The sequence below is a fragment of the Tiliqua scincoides genome, chromosome 5 (genome assembly GCF_035046505.1).
Source record: "Tiliqua scincoides isolate rTilSci1 chromosome 5, rTilSci1.hap2, whole genome shotgun sequence".
NCBI lineage: Eukaryota > Metazoa > Chordata > Lepidosauria > Squamata > Scincidae > Tiliqua > Tiliqua scincoides.
The window spans coordinates 79,534,457-79,559,414 of NC_089825.1; the positions used below are offsets into that span (position 1 = coordinate 79,534,457).

General features: G+C 45.6%; 1 protein-coding gene across 1 annotated transcript in view; it reads right to left on the reverse strand.

Annotated features, from left to right (window-relative positions):
- Window positions 1-4,428: 4,428 nt before the first annotated feature.
- WNT3 (Wnt family member 3) overlaps window positions 4,429-24,958 on the reverse strand; it is a 33,518-nt gene continuing 12,988 nt past the window's right edge. The window contains exons 2-4 of the mRNA XM_066627258.1: window positions 12,406-12,647; window positions 5,470-5,735; window positions 4,429-4,908 (exon numbers count right to left, since the gene is read on the reverse strand). Coding sequence (XP_066483355.1) covers window positions 4,429-4,908; window positions 5,470-5,735; window positions 12,406-12,647 — 988 coding nt within the window. The remainder of the gene's footprint in view (window positions 4,909-5,469; window positions 5,736-12,405; window positions 12,648-24,958) is intronic.

Below are 24,958 nucleotides of genomic sequence, written 5' to 3' on the forward strand. Positions count from 1 at the left end.
TCTTTTAGAAGTTGGTCTTCTTTATAGTGAAGTCGGATAGGTGTTCTTAGGCTGCAATGCTAAACACACTTAGGATTGAGAGTAATCTTGAGTGCTTGAGAGTAAGCCAGATTGAACACATTGGAACTTCTGATTAAACCTACAAAGAATTGCGTTGTAACTGTGGTTGAAGCCACCTACCCCACGTGTCCCTAAAAGATTGAAATATGTAATTTATTGGCACATGTACATCTGAACTGGCCTCTTCTAGTCATGCATGCTGCCAGGCATTTCTTAACCAGAGTCAAGGGACTAGGAGAGGGGGCTGCACAACTGCATTTGTCTCTAGGCTTTCACCCATTCTGGAGAACAGGGGAATTTTCTTTTGGCCACAGTTCATCGGTGAAGTTTAACTGCTGCTGACACTAACCAGAGTTTCCTCTAAACCAGGATTTGAAGCTAATCAGGCAAACACTGATTAGCATCAATGTTAGTGAATGATGCTGTCATGTCCCTTAACTGTGGTTAAAGTGAGAAGGGATAGGGATTTGTTTTGGTGAGGTAAGTGATGGGGGGGGAGAGAAGGAATGTATAGCAACACCAACCACTCCCAGTCCCTCAACACTGGTTCAGATGGTCCCAGTGTTCAGGCTACAGCAGCTCAAGTTTCTACTCAGAGTGGGACATGTTGCTATTGAGTGGCTACAGCAGCTCAAGTTTCTACTCAGAGTGGGACATGTTGCTATTGAGTTGACATGAGATGTGAATATGTTCACTGACTTGCTTCTGTCTGACACTGGATACCCAAGCTTGATTAGGCAGGTAACAGCCCACAGCAGCATTATGGAGGCAGGTTTTGGGAGTTGAAGTGAATGACCGGTGAGTGAAAAGTCGGTGACATGGTGCCACAAACGGCCAATTATTCAGTAGCTTCCCAACAAGAGGTTTGTTCACCCACGTTTACCCCCCCCCCCAAAAAAAATGTGGGAATATTCTAATTCAAGTAGCTCATTTGGAATACAGCATTCAGTGCAGGGTCCCTGGATTCAAATTAGCTACTGACCAACTGGGAAGCATTGAAAGGAGATCTATGAAGGCTTACCAAAGGATTGAGAAGGAGATTCCCTGTGAGGGAAGGAACTGTGTTCAGGCCAGATCTTCTAGATTATGGAGGGGCAAATGTTAGTGGCATTTAGCAACTATTTAATAGGATATCAGAGAGAGAATAAGTCTTCCCCCTCTCCTAGCCACTCTGCTTCAAGCAATCTAGGAGGTTTAAAACATTGGTCCAACTGAAGTTGGCTTGGCCTAGGTGTACCACTGTGTTCTTTTGGAAAGAGAGTCAAACAGAGCAAAAGAGATGAACCTAATACAGTTAAAACAATTAAAACATGGTTCTGTGTTGGGGTTTCAAAAGCCCCTGGTTTAAACCAGGATGATAGATGCTGGACAAAAAAAAAAAGCTAGGAGAGCGGTTTTAAAATGGATACAAGGTGTCTTTTTGTTAAATGCAGTGTTTTTATGTTTAATTTTTTTTTTTTTTACAAGGACAAATTGGCCTATGAAGTGGTTGTAGTCCCTTGGTTAAATTACCCATGTGCCAGTAGATCTGGTAACTGGGCATATCTGCACTATAGCAACAAGAGTTGGACTGCTGGTGTTTCCTCTTACCCTCCACCCCGAGTGCGCAGAGCCCACTTGGCAGCTCCAGCGATGTCATAAGATGCACAGGGCTGCCCTGAGAGGGAGCAGTGCTGCTGGTGTGGATGAGATGATTCCATTTTGTATGTTCCTGCACTAACGGACTTGGCAAGATTAAAAAAAATAATAAATCTATCATAGCAGAGAGGGGTTTTAGCTTAGTTTCAGCTTAGCCCACTCTGTGCTCCTTGCAGAGAGACTGCGATGATTATTTTAAGCGAAGGAAAGCACTCAAAAATGATTTGCCCCCACTTTTGCAGTCTGAAATGGTACAATCCACTTTGCAGCCACGTGTCAACCAGGAGTTAGGCTGGGATAAACAAGAATTCCAGGCTCCCATGGAACTCTGGAAACTATAGTTCTGAGAAGGGGACCCAGGATCCCTAAAACATTTCTCAGCACTCTTAACAAATAACAGTTCATAAGTTTCCTTGGAAGAAGCCATGGGAGGTAAACTGCTAGAAGACCACCAAAGTCTGTCACACACAATTGCCCTCTGGGTCTGTTGTTCTTCTGATACTCAACCTGCTGGAAAATGCTATAAGGTTTCAACAAGGGCTTAGGTTCTGATACAGGGCTGGTCACAGGTATTCTATAGGGTTCCCCCCACCCCCCTCCCAGTCCATTTGGAAAGTGCCTGGGTTATAGCAACAAAAATGTATATACACATTAAATAGGATGTATTTAAATATATAATATATATAATCTTTATATAGATTATATAGATTTGGATCATCACTGACTGACAAGGATTGAAAGTATGAAGGAAGTCCTCTGTTCTACAGATTCAGGAAGATGCTGTTGGTTTGAGGAAGGTGAGATGCTCTTATACTCTTCCCCCGCCCCCTAGCTCCTAAATCAATGCTGCTTGTGCCATGGATGACTTACTAATTCAGGCTGGTGGAGATGGAGGCAAGGTGAGTGTTTTAAGGGTAAGTTCACGCATTAAGATATTCACAAAACAATTGCAGTTATCACTTGATAATTTCGGTCTGTGAAACTGCCATTGCCGGGTTTCCTCCAAAGCAAATGTAGCATTGGTCTCCTTCCACATTTTCTTGAACCCCCTGGCTCTCATCCATCTGCATTTTGCATTACAGTAATTGCAGTGAACGGCTACGGTGAGCCTTAGTGGGTGTCGCTACAGCCTTGCTCGTTCCTAAGGGGTTTAAAAAATATATATATATAATATTTTGATATGTGCAAAAAAAACAACACCCAAATGATTGGGAACCTCCTTGGAACCTTGGGTTCAGAACTCAGCAATCGCAGCTTAGCCTGTTCCAACAAGAAGGAAAGAAGGCAGAACTGAGAAGGATCCAAAGAAGTCTGGGTTTTGTCCACCACCATTGCCTGTGTTGGGATGTTGTCGGTGTGTCTCTCCGTTTTCAGATGGCAGGACTGAGATGAAAGATGCAACTGTGGCCTTTCCTGGGACTTTGTGTCTCGAGTATTCTCCAGCTATACCAGGAAGAGGAAACAAGCAACGAAAACCAGAGCGCAATCACAGTTGATATTTTGTTAATTTCCTGGTGGCTTTTCTCCCTTTTAATGCTTACTCCTGACTGGATCACCTCCTGTAAAGGAAAACGGAAAAACGGTAAAAGCAGCCACTGAAACCTCAAATGGCACATTTCCCTGTACCGTTTCCACAATTGAAATCATGGGCTGAAGCTGCTGTTTGTCCAGCACAGGCAAACACATGGGTATGAGGCTGTTACTTTTATTTAAAAAAGGAAAAAATTGAGCGCACGTACATGGGATATCCAGTCATGAATTTCCTGCTGCCTTGTGTGGTTGTGCCCAGAGGGCCACTTAGCACATTACCCACCAAGTAGCTGGGGAGAAGTCATCTGAAGCTTCGACATCTCTTTTGCCCTCCACTTTTCCCTCCAGTCAGTGTTGGAGGAAGAGGAGGCTGCTGCTGTGGTCCTCTTCAGACTTGCTCCCAGTAAGTCAGAAGAGGATTGGCGTGTCCAGTGGGGCAATGGGCTGGACATGCCCATTTGCTGCCTCTCTAAGGGGTGAACATTTCAGGTGGCCTCATGGTTGGCCCATCCCTGATGCCACCCAACATACAGCTTCACTTTTATTCTCTTCCACTCCATTGTAAAGGATATGTCTGTTTTGTTTTTGTTTTCCTAAGCAATTGTATTGTCTAGTTCAGGTGAACAAATAACCACTTTGCAAGACCTAAGCTTTCCTGTCTGCAAGAGCACAGTCCTCTCCTGGTTAACTCTCTCACTTTTGCATAGACACCTCACTTGTCCTGCTCCCTGTAAGGCTCAGTCTCTTGCCGTCTACACTCATAAATTCAACAAATAGTACAGGGTGACCTAAAAAAAAACAGAACCCATAAAAATTTTATTAAATCCTACAAAGGTCCAGTAAATTTCAAGAAACTTACTGGACTCAAACCAAGACATATTGGGGAAGATTATTGTTCCAATATTTCATGCACAAAGTCAACTTGTATACCCTGAAAGAAAAAAGATGAAAAACTGAGATTGACAGTTTTATTCAAAGATTTGTGGGTTCTGTTTTTTGGGGGTATCTTCATATTGCAGGATAGGTGAATGCTGAGGCCAAGGGAATAGTGGCTTGCCTAAGATCCCCTAGGCAGTGCACAACAGAGAGGTATGGAGAATCAGGGACTTCCTAGCTCTCATGGTTGAGCCACCACACTGCACCAACTCTGATTTCATTTCACTTCTAGCTACCCCTTCTACTCTCCCCCCCAATACCTCTTTATTTGCAGGTGTGAACATCGTAGACCCGGATACATTCCTGGCAGCTGACATAGCAGCACCAGTGGAAGATGCAATGGCATTTCTCCTTCCTCTTCTCTGTCCTGGTGTTGTGGCCACGGCCACAGCAGAGCAGATCACACCCGTCGATCCCGTGCGAAGTCACGTTGCATGTCCTGTCCCTTGTGCCAAATGAGCCCGTCTCAGGGTTGGGCTCACAGAAGTTGGGTGAGTTCTCATAGTAGACCAAGTCACGCTCGGTTGGCGGCTTGAAGAGGGCATACTTGGCCCGCAATGTCTCCACCCACCCGCGGGATTCTCGGTGTTTCTCTACCACCATCTCGGAAGCGCTGTCGTACTTGTCCTTCAAGTAGTCACCAATGGCCCGGAAATCTGGTTGAGCCCACCAGCATGTTTTAACCTCACAGCTGCCAGAGAGGCCATGACACTTGCATTTCAGGTGCATGTGGTCCAAGATAGTCTGTCCAGAAGAAATAGGAACACATCACTAAACCTGAAGCATCTACAGACTCTAAATGCCCTTGCCCTAAATGAAGGACCTTTTAATAGCCAGTTTTCATTGGCAGTGCCACCATCTTTGCAACCTCATTGGTGGAAAGAGAAATGGCATCTGCCTCCCCTTTAAAAAGAATAAAAGTGACTGTCTGATAAAAAGGTTCTTTCAGACTCTCAGCACAAAACAAATTTTACATCCTCCAGTGCCAGGACTACAACAAGAAGGCTCCAGTTTCTTAGCAATCACTGCAATTGTATGGTGAAGGTTTAAAAAGGAATTGACCATTCAGCTAGGATATTAATAGCTAAGCTCAAAAGCAACTACAGCTCCCAGGGTTAGAAGTCTGGAAAAAGTAAGATAGGGAATGGTATCATCTCTCTCTTGCTCTCCCTTGTACTATTAAAAAAAATGTGTTTAAAGGAATGGAATATTCCCTTCATAAATATAAAATTGTGCTGGGAGTACTGGCAGAACTATCTTTATCCAATGAAGTTTCAGAGGTGTATAAATTGGCGAGCAACTCACTGTTCGACCAGCTTCGTTATTGTGCCTGTTCATGGCCGAGCGGGCGTCTGGGCGGTTTTCTCGGGCATCAGCAAACTCCCGTGAAACCAGCACCCCAAAGTCAGCATCCTCGCTGCAGCCTCCCCATTTCCATCCTTCTCCGGGTGGCCCCTTGTGGTGGGAATCGCAGCCACAGATGGTGGAAGTGCCCTCAGCGCAGGACCGCGTGACAGCAAAAGCCACACCAGCTGAAGCAATGGCGTGGACAAAGGCTGATTCACGTGTGGCTGGAAATAAAATGGGAAAAGAGTCCTAGAGGTTATTTGACTTAGCAATGAAATGACCTTTTGTTCTCTGTCCTATAACTAAAATGGTTTGTTGCTGAAAATTCAGATCAATGATTCTAAAACCCCTGTATATCTTGTCTGAATATTGAGAGTACTGAGAGCAATAATTCCCAAGTAGTGTGCTGTAAGAAATTATTTAAATAGTAATTAAAAGCTTCATGTGAACCCAAAGGACCTGTAGAAGAGTCTGTCCATTATCTCTCTGCATGATATCCTAGTCTGGCATGGCCTTCTTCCACTCAGTCTCTGCTGGGACCTGCTGCTGTAGCATGTCATTGGATCATGACTAGATTATTTATTCCGTTATTCCTGATACAGAAACACAGCCGATTTGGTAGAGATGCCTCTTGCCAGCTGCCATTTCTGTATTTTTATTTATTTAAAAAGGAAAACAGTGAGATTAACAGCCTAATCCTGAGCTGCCTGGAGCGCCCAGGCTCGGCAGCACTGAAAAGGGCTGCCACTGAATCCTGCGCCTCCCACGCTACCACGGGAGGCTACTCGGGAGAAGGGGACGTTTGTCCCCTTCCCGAGTAAGGTAAGGAGACCTGCAATGGGGCTACTCTCTTTAGCGCCAACCAGAAGGTTGGCGCTAAAGTAAAGGCGCTTGTATAGGGCGTGCAGCCCAGCATGAGCGCCCTGGATCCTGCAGAGCACAGCTCTGCGGATCCGCCTCCCGCCCACCCCCCTGGCACGCCTCCCGCCTGTCCCTGCCGGCCTCCCCCTTCCCCAGAACATCTCCCCCACCCCCCTGTCCATGCCCCCGCCACCCGTTCCGCAGCCCGGCAGTCTGGAGGACCACTGAGCCGTGGAACCTGGGCCACTGCCCTACGCTAGCCCAGCACCAGCCGGTGCTGGACTAGCACCGGCAAGAGCCTGGCAGTGAGCCCCGCAAATGTGCCTTACGGCACGTTTGCGACTGTGGTCCGTGGCATGGAGCTGTGCCGCAGACCACAGGATTGGGCTCTCAGTCAGTGGTTCACGAGGTTTTTTCACTTACATACCCCTTGGCAGCCCATTTTCATAAACTGTGCCCCTCATATTAGCAAAATGTTTGTAATTAATATAGTTATTTCAAATTTATGTTTTCAACTATTAATCCATATCTGATAATACATGAAATGATGACCAGAAACTAGCAGTTGCTGGGGCCTTTGCAGCCAGCTAGCTGCCTCCCTTCCTGCCTTGCCAGCCCTACAAGCCATTCTAATACAGACCTGCCTTGTTCCACCATTATTTAATTCTTTTTCAAATACCCCTAAAAGTCCTGGCAAGTACCCCAGGTTGGGAACCAGTGGATTAAGTGTTCATCTTTTTAGTATTGTATGAAATTACCTATAAGCTATTTTGGGAACCAGAGTTTGGGAACACAAGCAGGTCAAGTCTTTATCAGTGGCTGGATGGGCAACAGCCTGGTTACCCATAACCCTAACCCTAATTCCATGTAGGCACCTTGAGTTGCACCATAGAAGAAAGATAGTTATAAATTTGATTATTTACAAATAACTGGCCCTCAGTAGAAACGCATGCAGAAGAGAATGGGAGGAGATTCTTATTCTTACTCTAAAAATAAACCTTTCCAGCAGAAAGGATGACAGGTACCTCCTACTCTTAACTCAGAAAACAAGCGTGCTACTGTCTACAGAAATGCTCTGAAATCCAGAACTTTTTTGAACACCAACATGACATAACATGACTTTAAGTGCCAGCTGGCATGCATTCACAGAACAAGAAATCATGGTTCAACATACACAAGCTGTGTTTCATGCACAAAACGCTTAAAATATTGTACAAAATTACCTTTGAGCTAAGTGTTTAAGGTGTATATGAAGGGTAAATGAATTTTATGTTTAGACGTGGGTTGTCATCCTCAAGATATCTCAATATGTTTATATAAATATTCCAAAAGCCAGAATACTTCTGGTCCCAAGCATTCTGGATAAGGGATGCTCAACCTGTACTTTGAGCTGGAGAGGCTCCCCCACCCCGCACTTGGCATGTTGTCTTGAGTGGTCCACCAAACATCAGCTGCCTTTTGAGATGATCACAGTTATATGAGTGCTTTTCTCAAAAATAAAAAAATAAAAGCAAAAGTATCGACCTAGGCGGGCTTGAACACAGTTATTCTCATTTTATAAATATTTTTGCTGTGTAACAAATAGGATTGGCAGGGGTGAGAAGGCTGCTGTAGAGCTGCCACCTTGAAACCAGCTTGGTTTTTTCATGTCCACCCTACAGAAAGTTTGAGGGGAAAACAGCTTGGCAAAAACCCACCCCCCCCCCCCAAAGCCCTGAAATTCTCTTGTGCCTGAGCAGTTAAGAGTGGGGGGTTGGAGTTAGAGATTTCCCAGTGATAAAACTGAAGTTCCCAGAAGGAATGAGGGGCCTGGGGGGGGCAAAGCTTGGGCGGATTAGGGGCTCTTGACAGAGCTTCACTGTGATGGTCTCCTATCCAGACCCTGTTACCTGCTGGGACACTCAATTTGCCATTGTTTGCCGAGTGTCACACTGTATTACCCACATAATGTGGAATGTTTCCGCCAGGCCCGGCGGTACCCACGCTGGCATTCCCTACGGCCACCCCTTGGCAACGGGCCCTGCAGTCGCCCTGGCCTGCCATCCCCCAGTGAGCCCACCAGTCAGGCTAGGAAATCCCCTATTGAGACCTCTGATGCCGGTCCTCCCCTCCCGGGCTCTGAGTGGCAAAAGGGCGTGTGAATGGCGCGAGGTTGTGAAACAGTTCGGGGCCTGGAACGATATCCCTTGCCCTGGTGCACAGTAGGGATTGAAGCTTAGCTCTTTTCTCCTGCATATAAGCTCATTTTCTCTCCCTCCCCGCCACCCGCGCTGCCTTTAAATCTCCTGCATTTTTATATCCAGTCTCCTCTTTAAATGCAAATTTGTCATCTGTGTCACAGCTGAAAAATACTGCTGGGTTATCACAAAGCTGTAGGCCATTTTGCAGCCTGCGGAGCCTGCCTCTTATTTTCCCGAAGCAAGAGACATCCTCAAGATGCAGGTCTTGCTATACGGGTTAGTTCTCCATGGAAAAGGGACACGACTGTCACTGGACCACCTCGTTCACTGTGGTTGCTTAATCTGGCAGTCTTCAGCTTTTACAGACCAGGAACTCACCTTTAACCTTGCTACAAACTATGAGTCCCGCCTTTTAATGTTTTCCTTTTTGAAAATTATGCCCATTTTTTCTCAAACAGAAAGCATTCTGGGTTGTGCAGGTGGATGCTCCCATGAACAAATGCCTTGCTCTATTTAAGAAATGCCCTGCTCATAGACAACTAGTTTGTCAGGGAGGTGCCTAGGCTAGAATCCTTCTTCATATAATGCTTGTTTGCTACTTGGAGAGAAAGTTCTGTATGGAGAAGCATCCCAGTCTATAAACTCTTATCTGTAGTCTAAGGTGGTGCTGCTCAAACATAGACTTACTATCTCAGTATGAAGAAATGTTTTTCCTTCTCTTTGTCCCCTCTAAAAAGAGTGTAAAGCTCATGTGGCCCACATTAGGCTGAGACCATGATCTACTAACTGAAGACCCCAACTCTCTACAGGGTCAAAGCAAGGAACAATGCCCCTCTCTTGCCACTGCTCCAGTCTGTTCAGCACAGGCCTAGGGTCTGGCAAGCAGGTGTAATTTGCATCCTCACTGGTTCCTTCTGCCTAAGGGTGGATATAGATCAGTGGTTCTCAAACTCTCTGGGAGAGTTTGAGAGCCAGTAAGTCTTTGTAGGGGCGGGGGGAGGAGGCAGTGGGGGTGGAAGTGGAAAAGCGGAATAAAGCGGAAGTGGGGCGTGATCGCTCCGCATCCACTTTCCCTGCTGCGGGGAGCCCTGCCAGAAGTCGCGCTGGGTTCCCCGCACCCCGGGGAGGCTGCAGGAGGCTTGGGTAAGTGCACCCTAACCCCTGCAGCCCCCTGAGCGGTGTGATCCTGGGGATCGTGCCTCTGCCTTCCCCCCGCCTTTAGGCTGCCCCCACCCCTTAAGGGGGCAGAGACCAGGGTCCTCAGGCTGGGGTGTCGCGACGCCCCAGTTTGAATAGCACTGATATAGACAATTTTACCAAGTAGGAATTTTACCACTAGCTCTTACAACTGCATCGTCCATAGCAGGGCTGTCCAAAGTTTTTGGCAGGAGGGCCACATTGTCTCTCTGACACTGTGTTGGGGGGCGGGGGAGGTTGGAAGAATTAATTTACATTTAAAATTTGAACAAATTTACATAACTTTACATAAATGAATATATTAAAGATGAACTTATATGAATGAATGAAGGTCTTGCAATAGCTCAAGGCCTATAAAAGGTCTATAAAAGGCCTTGCACAAAGCAAGGCTGGCCTTTCCTTTGCTGCCGCTACTGCATCACAGACGTGAAACAACAAGCAGTGGTGGGAGCCCTCATCCCACAGCTAACGTGAGAGGTCAAACAGTTGCCCTCACTCTGAGAGCAGTTGCGTCAGGCCAGTGTGGGCTCCAGAGGGCCAGAGGCTCATTGGAGACTAGGGGCTCCCTGAGGGCCGCATTGAGAGGCCTCGAGGGCTGCACACCTGGTCCATAGTCTAGGCACACCTGGTCCATAGTGACTGCCAAGATGGTGAGGATTTCATAATTTCCCCATCCTCCCACTTTATGTCCCCACAGATTTCTGATCAAATTCAGATGTGCCGCAAATCCTCGTTACCATGAGGATTCTTCTTGGTAAGTTGGGGTAACCTACTTCACCCCTTGGTAAGTTGTTATCTGTGCTCACCCTAAACATTAAATCAATTGATTGGGGCAAAAAGACAATGCAGACTTCACAGAAAAATGAATATTTAACACAGCATATGGTGGGCCCTCAGTATCTGTGTGGAATCCATTCCTAGATCCTTATGGATACCAATTTTCATGGATAATTGAATCTGTGGACAGGGCCACCCAAAAAACTGGAAGTGCCTTTTGGAAGGCTCCAGCAGGACTTCTGAAGCATGGGGAGGTCACATGTGACTCCCAGACTTCAGATTGTGACAGGGAGGTTCTCTGAGGCCCTTCTGTGTGGGCTTGCAATCCTTGTTGAGTAAAATCTGCAGAATGGATGATGAGGGCCAACTGTATGCACAATTACAAGTTCCCCACAGAAGAAAACATTTGCAAACATAACCGTGCATATCCCAATAGTCCTTGGGCAAGACCAGGGATGTAGTTGACAGGGGGCGGCGGGGGCAACAACTTGAGATCTGGGACTTCTGTTACAGCTGGAGCAATGATGTCATCAGCCAGACCACTCAGGTGCTAGCTGAAAATTTTTTCAAAGGACATTGACTGGGAAGAAGAATAAGGTTCAGTAGGAAGCAAACAGAAATTTTCCGGGGGAATATCTTAATGTTAAAACCATCATTTTTCCCAAGAGCTAGTTTGTCATATTAATGCAGATTTACCTGGGAAGTAAGCTATTAAACATGGTGGGGCTTACTTGCAAGTAAATGCACATAGGCTGGCACTCTTATACGTTTTCCGTTTATCTGAGATATGGTGTAATTTCATTTTTCAATTTATATAAGTTTGTTAAAATTATTACTTTCCTCCAAAAATTTAGAATGAAATGAGCTAGATCTTTAATGGTACAATCCTATGCATGTGTACTCAGAATTAAGCCCCATTAAATTCAATGGAATTTACTCCCAGGGAAATGTGTGTTAGATTGCAGCCTAAATGAAATATAATGTTGCAAAAGTAAGTGGCACATCAACATTTAAAATCACATGTTTCAATGTGGTATGGCCAGGTGTGTGTTTCATGATGAGTTTCTGCATTTAAAATTTATTACTACATTGCTAGGCAAAATCCTGTGGGAGGGTGTCCTGCCCAACCCCAGTGAAATGAATAGGAACCATCCAAAAGCGTAGGAATATTTTTGCACCTCTTCATTTAATTAGGGCTTGTGCAAGAGAACTTTCCACAGGATCTTGCTTCTAGTCCAACAGGACCTGTAGTTATGTAATTCTCCTGTGAACTGATGGAATATACATAAAAAGAAATCCAGGGAAATGGAGAAGCTCTAAAATTCCCACCTCTTGAACAGATGCTACAGGTGGCATGATTTGTAACTCAATTAGCCCCATCATGGTCAGTTTCTAGCTGGTAAATGGTTGTCTGTACAGCATTTATCAGCAGATAGAAGAAAATAGATGGGATGTGAATTGCATCTGCTTGCAAGATCTCAGGTCTGAGCTCAAATTTAGGCTTTTTTCTCTCTGCCTGTGTGGTTATATTTGGGAAAATTTATTTGTGCTTCCCCTTATTGTTTTTTTTTTTAATAAATTGGTTGAATGTGTGCGTGTGTATTTGCAATACATAAATGTTATAAGCCTTCTGCATAACATTCCCTGTTACAGATGAAGGTTTACAGTCTGACTTTTTTTGTAAAGAGTAAGACATGGTTTGATAAGTGAATACTCAGCATTAGGCCCCTGACATTATTACCAAGGGAATTTAAATTATTTGTTAATCCTTGAGCCTGGATGAAATGCCAGGGGTTGAAACTGAAACGTCCTACAGACAAGCATCTGCTCTATCACTAAGCCTCAGGCCCTGCGCTAATGAGACATGCACATACTGTACCTTTGTCTAGAACAGGCCCAAAAATGGCCAGGCTGTCGTCAATGGTGGTGCAGTTCCAGCGCCGGCCCCGGAACTGGTGTTGGCATTCCTGGATTCCCAGCTTCACACCTTCTGCCACGCTGGGCATGATTTCAATGTAGTTGCGGCAGAAGCGAAGCTGCTTTGGCACTAAGCCTGGGATGGAACCGCACAGGATTGGCTGGGAGCCCAGTGAGGTGTACTGCTGGCCTAGTGCGAGGGACCTGCAAAGAGAGAGAACAAACCAAGTTTGATGCAGCTAAGGCACTGCTGTGTATATGTTTGAAATCTACATGCATAGGTGTTAGTAACATGCCCAGGCAAATTCCTCTGCCAAGTGGTGGCAGCCTATGTATTTCATATAACTCATTGTTGTATGAGTTATATAACATAGCACTAGCTACCACAAGATGCACTGGCTTAGATTGGGGAGGGGGAGTTTTAGGCAAGTTAAATTAATTGGAGCCACCAACTTGCCTTGTGAAGCAGGAGAAGAAACCATCAAAAGCAAAGACATTTTAAAATTTTATGTAAAATGTTCTCAGAACCATATCAGCTGGAGAGTGGGATAAGAATGCTTTTAAATTCATATACAGGTCATGCCTCGTTATCCACTGGGGCTCTGTTCCGGAACCCTCAGTGGATTAAAAAAATCAGTGGATACCAAATCCAGTGGAAAAATAACTTTAAAGACCCACTTCTAGGTTTCCTGCTCCTCCATTGTCACCTCAGAACGCATTGGTATAGGTACTATACTGCATTCAGCCACTAGATGGGGTGAATAATGGAATTGGTATAGATACTATACTGTATTCAGTCACTAGATGGGGTGAATAATGGAATTGGTATAGATACTATACTGCATTCAGTCACTAGATGGGGTGAATAATGGAATCTAATGGAATTAAATTATATTTCTTTAACAGCCTGAAGGTAGAAAATTGGATTTTGGTGCTTTTTTCCCTTATTACAAGGCATTTAAAGGTTTGACATAAAAAAGTGATATTGATAGGGAAGTTGGAGAGAGAAAGAGGTGACATGGTGTAGGTGCTCAGTGGACAGTTCCATGCAGAGGAGGTAGTGAGCGGAAATGCATAGTCTCTTGTGATGGAGTCATGCCAGCAGTTTTTCATGTTCAATCTCTGTGATTTTTCTCTTGAATTCACTCCACTTTAAACACTCTGATGCTCAGTAGCACAGTATGGAGTCTTGGGGGTGGGTGGGGAGAATGGTGCTTGCATTTTTAATACATTTGTAAAAACGGGGGGGGGGAGTATGTCCTTATTTGGGGAAAGGTGGGTTCAGAAACTGCAGTTTGTCATCATCCAGCACTTTTGTGACTGAGGTAAGATTTGAACCCTGGTCCCAATGCTTTGTCCACTGAAGCACACAGCCATTAAGTCTGAGGAAGTGATGCATATCATGAAAGCCGTGGGCAATCACATTGCCTCTGTTTGTATTAAGACACGGTGTGAAGATCAAAGCCTTTCCTCTCTTTGAGAGTCCTGCTTCAGCCATTCAGATCTTCTTCACTCAGTGTCTTCAGACTGTCCCCGCAGGCAATTTTGTCAGCACATTGGTGTTCACTGGTGTGATTGCAAGAGCTGATGCCGAGTAACCACAATGATACCTCTGGTGACCCCAAAGCAGAATCAAGCATCAGGTGGAGAAGTTTTGTGCAGTGTGCACATTAGCGCCCTGGTTTTGGTTTGGTTTTTTTCTAGATATGATCGAAGGTTAAGTTACTTCAACATGCTCTACACAGGGAGCTGACTGTAAATAGAAACGACTGCTGGTCCAGATTCCTGACTATGGTTGGACACAGGGAATATATTACCACTCTGTGGACTGCACTGGATACTGGTTGGTTTCTGAGCATCATTCAAGAGTTTAATCTTATTTAGAATCATAGAGTTAGAAGGGAACTTCCAAGGCCAACCCCCTGTTTGAAGCAAGGAAAACTTCACCAGAGCATCTCCAAAAGGTGCCCGCTCAGCTTGAAGACCTGCAGCAAGGGAGAAGCCACCAGTTCTCAGAAATTGGTTCCATTGCTGAGTCACTCTTACCATAAAGAAATTAAGGGCCTAATCCTATCCAATTTTTCAGTGCTGGTGCAGCTGTGCCAATGGAGCATGCACTGCATCCTGTAGTGGGGAGGCAGTCACAGAGGCTTCCTTAAGGTAAGGGGACATTTGTTCCCTTACCTTAGGGCTGCATTGCAGCTGCACCGGTGCAGGAAAGTTGGATAGGATTGGGGCTTAAAGCATTTGCACCCCACCCATCAGTTAACAAGGCTCCCGAAGTGATTTACATAAAATCAAGAAATGGAAAATCAAAACAATGGAAATTGAAGTGAGGGAATATGCTTTTCCAGGAAAGAAATTCTTCTGTTCTTATCACTTGGACTTAAGATCTCTGCGGGCAGGGACTATGAACTGTACAAGTTCTAGCATGCAGTGGTGAATGAATTAATGAACTCGAGTCAGTGGTTCTCAAACTTTTTAGAGACCCTAGAATCTGCTGCCTGGTTTATAAAAGCCAAGGGGTCTGGCTATAATGGGTATAATAGCCAAGGGGTATGAAAGGCCAAGGGGTATAAAATAATAGGGGTATAAAAGCCAAGGGTTCTGGCTATAATGGTGATTGGGCAGCAGTGCTCCCCTCCCCACCAGTGACAACTTGTTTATCCCTTGATGCACATAGCCTCATCTGCCCTGTCAGTTTCATGATCCACCAAAAATTGGGTCATGACCCAGTGGCTGGTTCCAGACCCACAGTTTAAGAACCACTGCACTAGATGAAGGTGTATCATTGGGGATGGACATTTACTTCTAGCTGAGGAGTGGGAAACAGTGGAACGATTGAGTATAGGTCTAAGAGCCTACGGGTCAGTTTCCTTGTGTGGGGAGCTATCCAAGAGAAGGTGCTGAACCTGGATTCTTGGCGTCTGGCAACCCACCTTGTCAGGAGGATTTGATTGGCCTACTGCTATGTGTAATCTGAGGTGGTTAGGGCCTTCTCCTTTAAGTTAACCTATTTTAAGTTCATAGGCTGTTCTAATCAATAGGGCTCAAGGGTAACAGTAATTGCATGAAGAAAGAGGGCTCTTCCGCTATCACGTTCCTGAATCTAACAAAGCCTGGAGGAACAAAAGCAGGCCAACAAATACAGAAAAAGCCCTAAGGATTAAAGAAGAAATAATTCCCAAACATTTTGCCACTTTGCTTTGGATAGATGTTTTCATTAATGCTGATGATTCCCCTGCTAATTGGGTAAGAGGCACTTTTTCAAGTGGGTGCTCCTCTTTTATTTAGCAGGGAGAGAGTAACTGGCCCACCTCACCCCAGCAGTGTCTTTTCGAGTGGCTGTCTACTGGTGTTCTTTTTGCATTTTTTTAGATTGTGAGCCCTTTTGGGACAGGGAGCCATTGAGTTGTTTGATTTTTCTCTGTGAACCGCTTTGTGAACTTTAGTTGAAAAGTGGTATATAAATACTGTTAATAATTAATAATAATGATTTGGGGATCAGAATTCCCCTCAGTTTGGCTTATAGTAATTTACAATGCATCTCCCCCCAAATTTTGGCAGAGAGTATGGCAGATCAGGTCCTGGAAGAAGGTGAGTTTGGCAGCAGCCCCCAACAAATCCAAACCCTCTTCCCAGACCTGAACCTGTGGCCCAGCCCATGCAAACCTATTGGTGTGATTTTGCTGGTGCAAGTCCGACTAGACCCATCCACAGTGCAGAGGCTTACCTCAGGGGTAAGGGAATAAATGTTCCCTTACCCAGAGGAGACTTCTGGAACTGCCCCTCCCCTGCAGTGAGAGCCTTTTTGGCATGGCTGCATCAGCAGGGGAAGAGGAAAACATAGGATTGGGCTGTTAGTTGATGACATTTTAATAAATGTTCAGATGACCCAAAGTACCCAAACATGAATATAGGCACTTTTCTGAGAAGGATTATTGGACTCTCATCTATAATATGGCACAAAGGGGTAGGGAAGCCAGCAGTGACCTTCAGAAGGCTGCAGAGATGTTTAGATTGCTGATAGCCAAGTACAGCATACCGAGAAATATGAGATAGGTGGCAATTCTGCCCCTCTTGGATATGTAAGTTTGCAGGTAGAGAATTCACATATGAAGAGAAAACTGACTATTATTAAGCAGAACTGACAATGGTCCAAGATGCCAATGTTACATCAATTTTTAAAAAAATTCACCATGTTTCTGGGTTTTTGCTGTGGCTTGGCTTACTTACTTGAGTTATCTGATCTATTGGTAGGTAGTCTCCCGCTCTCTCTGTCTCTTTGCTTGTGACCCAGTAGTTTGTATTATATAGATTGAGGGCCCAGTCCTATCCAACATTTCAGCACTGATGCAAATGCAATGCAGCCCCAAGGTCAGGGAACAAAGATCCCCTTATCTTGAGGAGGCCTCTGTGACTGCCTCCCCACTGCAGGATACAACACATGCCCCACTGGAAAACTGAATGGGCCCTGAGATGTCATAGTACTGATGGTTTTGTGGTTCCTTTCGGATACGCATTGGTTGGTTTGTACATGCATAATGAGTGCTTGATTTTTCATCCCTACACATTTCAAAACACTTGGGGATTTTAGGTGAATATGTGAAAGTACTCTGCTAAAAAGCACTGTGTTTTTGAGGTGCAGTCTCTGTGGCATGATCTGTAATGACTCAGGCTGCAATCCTATACATACTTTCCTGGGAGTAAGCCTTATTTAACTCAATGAGACTTACTTCTGAGTAGACCTGCAAAGGATTGTGCTCACATTCACCTATTCAAGTAGTGTTTCCCATTATTAGGTACATCACAAAAATTACAAAATCATCATGAGATCCTGCAGTCACCAAGCAACAGACAAGCATGTGTGAATCAACTCTAAGGCTTCCCCTCTTCTTTCTCATAGTTCCTCTGACCTGTATCCCACTGCCTGCCCTCCTGCAGAATATTTGCAGAATTAATCTGGAGAATATTTGCAAAATCAAATTCAAAACTAGTACATGTGCAGTTTGCTAACACTTTCCATTTTGGATCTTTTCTTCCTTATAGGTCATTGCACATAAAACGGTATCATAAAAAGGAAAGATTGTAATGATCACAATAAGGTTTGTTTTTGCACTGTGATTTAATCAGTGCACGCTCACATTGACGTGGATTGATAACCTGGGGAGAAGGCACAGAGTGCACAGCAGCAAGCCAAACTTATGCAGCAGCCCAGAACAAACCCTGGAAGTAATTAAACGAATAGGCAAGGACGGTGCATGGCTAACTCATTGGTACCAATCCATAAAGACGAATTAGAAAATCTGGGGGAAGCATGGACAAGGACAATTTTGTGGCTATGCCTGCTTGAAGCAATGGAACTGCCTTAATCTGCTGCTGTCTGAACTTTGAGTGTTTTTCTTCTGAGGAAGGCAGGGCAGGGGGAGTGTCAGACAGCCATTTGGGCACCTTGTGCCCCAGGACTTTCTAAAGCTTTCTAAAGCTTTTCTCCTTGTGATCCTTTATTTCACCTCTGCTGAGTGTGCTCCTTATCAAAAGGGCAACCACAGCCATTATTGGGATCCTTAACCCCACTGGGCCGTTTCCCTGGCTACCTCATTAGAAGAAGCTTAGACCCTCTTGTCTATGGGGTGGGGGCCTTCTGCTGCAGAGCCCACAATAGAGTCAGCCCACCGTGTAATCCACAAGTAAGTCTCCAACTTGTGCATGCACTAGGAAGGAACTTTGGAGCAGACAGCTGACTGGGAATGTGTCCCAAGATGGCAAGGAGAGGCAATCCTAAGGCTGCAAATCCAGGCATGCTTACCAGGGTGCCAGCCCATTGAATTCAGTGGGACTTCCTTCTGAGTTTATGCGCATACGTTTGAGATGCTAGGCACACTTCCCTGCTCCCCACTCCACCTGCTATGTTAAACATTCAACCAATGCCTTGTGTAAGGTTAAGAAGCTGGAGTCCTATATTATATGAAAGAGAGACACTTGCCATTGACATATGGACTAGAAGGCAGCTGGAGAAAAAGACTGATCTGGCGCTGCCCCTTTGGGCTTCCTGGTTCCTGGGCTCATTACTCCCCAGGTTCCTTGGCATTCTTGCCTCTTCTATTCACAAGACCATCAGTGCCATAAATTATACTCAGTGGTGTAGCCAGGGGGCAGGGGATACATTGTCCTGAGTATCATGCCTTGGCGGGGTGTCAAGCTTTCTCTCTGTTGGAGAGAGAAGCCCTCACAGTATCCAGGAAGTGGTCTGGGGAGGTCACATGGAGGTGGAGGAAGACCACCCCAGGTGTGTGTGTCAACACCTGGGGGTGTCAACTTTGTTTTTGGTGTATGGGGGGTGTTAAACACTTTTGTGCCCCTGGGTGCCAGGTGCCTTAGCTACACAACTGAGTGTGCTACACTTTCAAATCTGCCCTTGACTCTTTCCCTGGCCACCACACTTGTCTCCATTTTAACCAGTACAGTACTCAGTTCCCTCCACTGCCATAGCTGGGCTCCATGCTGCGTGCTGTATATTATGAACAGTCCCTTTCTGTCCTGCTTGAGCTTTTACTGTCTGCCCCTTTCCACTGGAACTTCCTTTCCCCAACGTATGGGAACATCCATTCCTTTTCCCTCTTCTACGCAAAGGGGCTCTGGCTGAGTGAATGTCTTGGGCAAAGAAAGCTCCATGTTCGGTTTTACACACCTGCTGTGAAAATCTCAGAGGACTTGAGGAGCCACTGTCAGCCCAGATGAGATGGATCGATAATCTGACTTGGAATCAGGCAGCATCTATGTACCCATGTTGCCCTCCTTCTTGCCTCATTGGCATTCTCCATTTATCCTCCATGGCTATCAAGTCTCAAGTCTCTCATTCTCTCTCAAGTCTCTTATTCTCTCTTCTAGTCTCCATCCCTCAGCCTCTTCACAGCACACAGCTTCTAAGTTCTCTGTGTGGCTGTTCTTAGGCCAAATGACATTTGACTTCTGCTACAGTATCTGTATGGTTGGTCAGCCTTTAATTGTTCATGCTGTCCTGTGGAACTATTAGAACATTCCATGACATCAGAGCAAGGGGTAGGGAGAGCAAAAGCTAAAAGCATATTTTGAAAGTGAATGAGGGAAGGGTCTTAAGGCAGCTACAATCTTGCATTCACACTTGCTTGTTTTTATTTGTTTGTGCTATTTGCCACAAATAGCTGGCTTTTACCGCAGAAAAACCGAATCTTTGATGAAGCATAGCAAAGCTCACATGAAATCAGCTTTGACATTTGATCATTTCTCCCATTCTTCCTTTGAAATAGTGTTTTCAAAACTTCTACTTCCAAGAAACTCTTTTCACATGAATGTTGGTCAAGCAACCCCTGAGCACCCGTTCCAGAAACTCGCACACTGCAAAGGATTATTATAATGCAACATTCATGTGAACTAACGGTTAAGTGCTAGCCATTGCTTAATTGAAACTAGCTATGCCCATTGTATAGGCAGATCCAAAGTGATAGGGAAGCTGCTTCTAAGGTCTGCTGTTGTCAGTGTTCTAGCTAAAGACTTCTTGGATTTCTCAGAACACTGTTTGAAAACCAGTGTTAGAAAACTGGAAGAAGCTTGGACTGAGCTCTTCCATCAAGGTACTAACCAGGCTATACACCAAGTTTCAATGTTGTTAGCAACAGATGCTTGTCCAGACTGTTCACTGGTACAGCATTTCCTATGTAGCATTTTGGCATAGAAACCTATCCTGTAGCTCAGTGAGAAAAAGCTAGGCTCTACATCTTTCTTGCAAGCTCTGATCTTCCCACCTCAAGCTTGAAGCTGCAGTGGAGTAGGGAATACTGACAAAAATAGTCTTCTTTAAAATGAGGACAATCTGTCCCCTCATCTCTAGATACCACTGAGCTCTTGGTTTTGTTGAATCCCAGCATCTTTCTCTGTATCATCTCAAAGACTGGCAACTTCGGAATCTTGACTGATGACCTAATACCTGCCTTGCTGGATCAAAGAGAGACCATTTCATCCAATTATCTCTCCTGACATGCAGCCAGGTGCCCTTGGAAGTCACGGGCATACTGTGACGGCTACCCAAACGTCCCTGTTGAAGGTTCTGCACAACTCTCAGGGCTCAAAGTCATTGAAGACCAAATCCTACCCAACTTTTGAGCGTGGATGCAGTCATGCCAATGAGGCATGAACTCATTGGGCCCTAAGACAGCTATCCTCCCTAACTGGGTCCATTTTTTTAAACACTAATTTCCTGTGGCTGTCACCACATCTATTGAAGGCAGCAAATTCCACAGGTTAATTACACATTGTATGAAGGACTTCTTTTGTCTGACTTGAGTCTACTGCAAAGACATTTCTCTGAATGACTATATATGAGTGTTAAAAAATTTCTCTCTCCACACCATTCATAATTTCAGAAACTTCTAACATGCTTCCCAGATCTAATTTCCTTTGTCCCCATCTTCAAGATCTGCCACATGCTCCCTGATGCATTGATGTAGGCCATGCCCATCCTCAAGCCTGGCTTTCCATTGGTCCTTGTATCTCTCACTGATGCATTTTGAACAGCCTTGTTGTGTATCCTTTCTCATCTATCCTTCCACCTCTACATTGATGGGTTCTGTTACTCTCTTCGTCTGCTTCAAGTCCCTTTCAAAGCTCTGCACCATAATGGAATCTTTCCCTGGACACTGAACTCCACATATGCTCAGAGACACAAAGGGAGGAGTTTCAGACACAAAAACCACAGCTCCCAGGACTCAAACAAGTCTGGCTCCAACAAATCCCAACTTCTCTGTGCTAATTGCGGCCTCATGCCTGATGAGCAATACAGAATACATACGGCAGCAATTTCCATGCGCATATGGAAAGTGTGAAAACCACTTGACTCCTGAATTACAGGAAAAAGCTAGTAACCCCAAAACTTCATTTCTAAAATGAAATGTGGCAGGACTATGCAGTATAAGGTGAAACATAACGGGTGGCCTTATGCCAGGCTCCCACATCTCAGCAGCCTCATTCTTCCACCTGTAAAATGGGCACAAGTGAAGTGTATTGAGCATCTGAGAAAAGCTAGTCACAGGCCCACAGTCAGAAACTATATGGAGAGATGAGGCCTTCCCTGCAGAAGGCATTCTCAATCCATGTGTAGCAGCAAGTACGTAACACATGGAGGCTCCAATCCTATACACACTGACATGGGAGTAATTCCCATTGAACTCAGAGGACTTACTTCTGTGTAAACATAGGCATAGGCTTGCACTGTAAAACCTTTTAAACAGATTACTTTCATTGTTAATGTGCTAGGCACTTTTTATCATCTTAGTCAACCCCAGGCACCTTGTCAATCATCCCAGCACTTATTGTCCTGATTGTCCTGGAAGGTGGGACCAGGTTTACTTCTTACTAAGCAAAAGGGTAGCAGCAAGTTGTTTTTTTCCCCTCTTTCTCTTTAGAAGGGGGCTAAAGCTTTCAAAACAATGCCAAAAATTGAGGTAAGGGGCTTAGAATATCACTATACCTTGTTTTTATGTCTAGTCGTAGTGAAGGAGACACTTTGCACATGCTAAGAAATGCTCTTGAATTGCATTGACGCTAGGGCATTGAGACTTGGAGCAGGGATGAGCCCGGCCTCTAATTAAGCCTTAAGAAAGCTCCTAATTTGTGAGCCTTGATTAATGAGGCAGCATCTTAAAATAATTTTAGATGCAAAAGTAGTGCTACTGGGGAAGTGTGACCTGTACAGTGTGTTTCGGCAGCCTTGGATGCCCTTTAGAAATAAATAAATAAATAAATAAAGTGTGTTTCCATCAGAAATATTGGTATCCACAGGGTGAAAGCTGCAAATGTCATTGAATAGGAATCAGGTCAGAGCTTGGGGATTTATTGATGGGTCCGGATTGAGCCTCCCATGGGTGCAGAAGGCCTTTGCATGTTCTGTACATTAAAAGGTGGGGCCTGCTCAAAAAGACTCATTCCCATGGGGCACTACTCACTGCACTGGTTACTTGTTGGAGTTTTGGCAAGCTTCCCTGCCCCAGGGAAGTGATTAGATGGAGATAATTGCTCTTTAACCATCTGTTTGCTTTGTTGTCATTACCTCTGGAGGTAAACTGACTTGGGGGCAAGAAGCAGCAGCTTATTTTTAGCACCCAGCAAAAGTATGAAATTGGCGCTGGTTGCACTTCACACCTTCTGCCAAAGTCAAGTTGACTTCCAAGTTAGGTAATGGAGCCCCGTGTGGGTTGCTGCCTAGAGATGTTTTGAATGTGCCGAGGCGGCAAGCTCTGAACTTTGGGGAAGGGGGAGAATGGAGATGGAAGAACTTTAAGGGGTCATCTAGAGTCTAATCCTCTGCTTAAAAGCAGGGGCACCATTTCAGATTTCCAATGGGAGATCCAAAGGTCCACTCTTAGTTATATTCAAGATATTGTACAGATATATTCAAGATGAAAAGGGGGGGAAAAACCAGCAGTCTGTTAAGAATATTGAGTGAGTGAGTGAATGAGACTACAGCAGTATTGTCAACACAAGCCAAACAGACCTCCCCCCTTTTTTCAAGCAAAAGGATGTGTAGTTTTGGCTGCATCTATTCTATAGCACGTGTGACTGTTAAGACAGTATCATCTAGGACAAAACAAACCAAGATGGATCTCTGATCGCTCATCTCTTCTTATTTTTAAAAGCAGTTATGGGGGAGAGGGTAAACATGTTTCTCCTATGCTGTTCTCCTGATCTAAATTGACCTCTCCAGCTGCTATTTGTCCAACTAGGCATATCTGTACGTCTTTCCTAATGGGGAAAACAGCAGTTTGGGGCAGCAATATAGATCAGATAATGGCATGAAGGAAAGGGTTATGCTCCCTTCCGCTTCCATAACAATCCTGATCATAATAATCCATGGCTGTTTTATGATCGTGGATCTCTAACATCTTGTCTAGTTTGGTCCCAATGTGTAGAAGCAGCAAGCTGGTTTAAATGTAGGTGCTCCTGAAGAATAATCACATGCAATCTGAAATATGGGGGAAGGATACATGTCACACACACAACCTGCACCTTGTCCTCCCTCAATATACACTTTTTAAGCACTCTTTTCCTTGAAGATTTCCAACAATAGGCTGGGCCAGTGGTATTCAAGCTGGGGCGTTGTGACGCCCCAGCCTGTAGGTCCTGACCTCTGCCCCGTTAAGGGGTGGGGGCAGCCAGGCGACAGGGGGATGGCAGCAGCTCGATCCTCAGGGGAGCTGCAGGGGCTTGGGTGCACTTGCCCAAGCCTCCTGCAGCGGAGCCCTGCGCAACCTTCAGCAGGGTTCCCCAGGTCAGGAAAAGTGAAAGCGGAGTGATCGTGCCCCGCTCCGCAAAACCGGAAGCGGAGCATGATCGCTCCGCTTTCCCTTCTGACAGGGCTGCAGGGACTAGGGTGCACCCTCCAGTCCCTGCAGCAGCTGTCCCTGTGTGTGGGGAGCCCTGCGCGAGCACCTGCAGGGATCCCCAGGTCAGAGAAAGGGAGAGTGGGGCGACTGCGCACCGCTTCCACTTTTGTAGAGGCAGAGCAGATCGCTCCACTCTCCCTTTCTCTGACCTGGGGCACCCTGCAGGCACTTGCGCAGGGCACCCCACACAGAGGGATGGCTGCTGCAGGGACTGGAGGGTGCACCCCAGTCCCTGCAGCCCCCTGAGCGACGTGATCCTGGGGATCGCGTTGCTGCCTTCCCCCTGCCCCTGCTGCCTCCCCTCCGCCCCCGCCAAGACTTACTGCGGGTTTCAAACTCCCAGAGAGTTTGAAAACTGCAGGGCTGGGCTCTTTCTTTCCTCATGGAAGGCAGTACAAACAACACTTGTCCTATCAGAAGAAAGAGGAAGAGAAGCTAGCAAGACAAACTATCACCTTTAGTATCTCCATACAGGGCCAGCCCAAGACCGCCTAGTGCCTGAAGCAGCATGGCAAACACATCTCCCTTTACCTGGTGACACTCTAGCCCACCACTCTCTTCTCCTCCACACTTCCTCTCTGCTTCATCCCCTTTCCTTTTTCAATCCAGGGAGTGGGAGGATGAGGAGCGGCACTGGAAGCGAATGGGTGAGTGCGTGGAAGTGGGCACCCTCCCACCAATCTGCTGCCGAGTGACTGTCTCAGTTGACCTCTCGGATGAACTGGCCCTGTCTCCACCTTCTCCAGCTGAGACTCCTCTTCTTCACAGAGGCTAGTAACCAACTGCTCTGCTGAGCAGGAGGAGGAAGAGGAGAAGACATCAAAGTTGGGTGAAACAAGCTTCTCCACCTTAGTGTTTTTGATTGTTTTAATGATTTTCTATTGATTTTAAGTAAGCTACATTGCTTAAGTTCAAAGAGAGGAAGGGGGTGAGTCTGGGCCAGGAAAGGGGGGATAGGATCCAGCATGTGTGACTGCTACTGAGATCCTCCTCTTCCTGCCTTCAAACTGCCCCTGCTGGTTCAGCCCACTCCCCAGCCCAAATCACTCATGAACCAGTCACAGCCTCACCCAGCCACCATCTTACCTGCTTTAATGT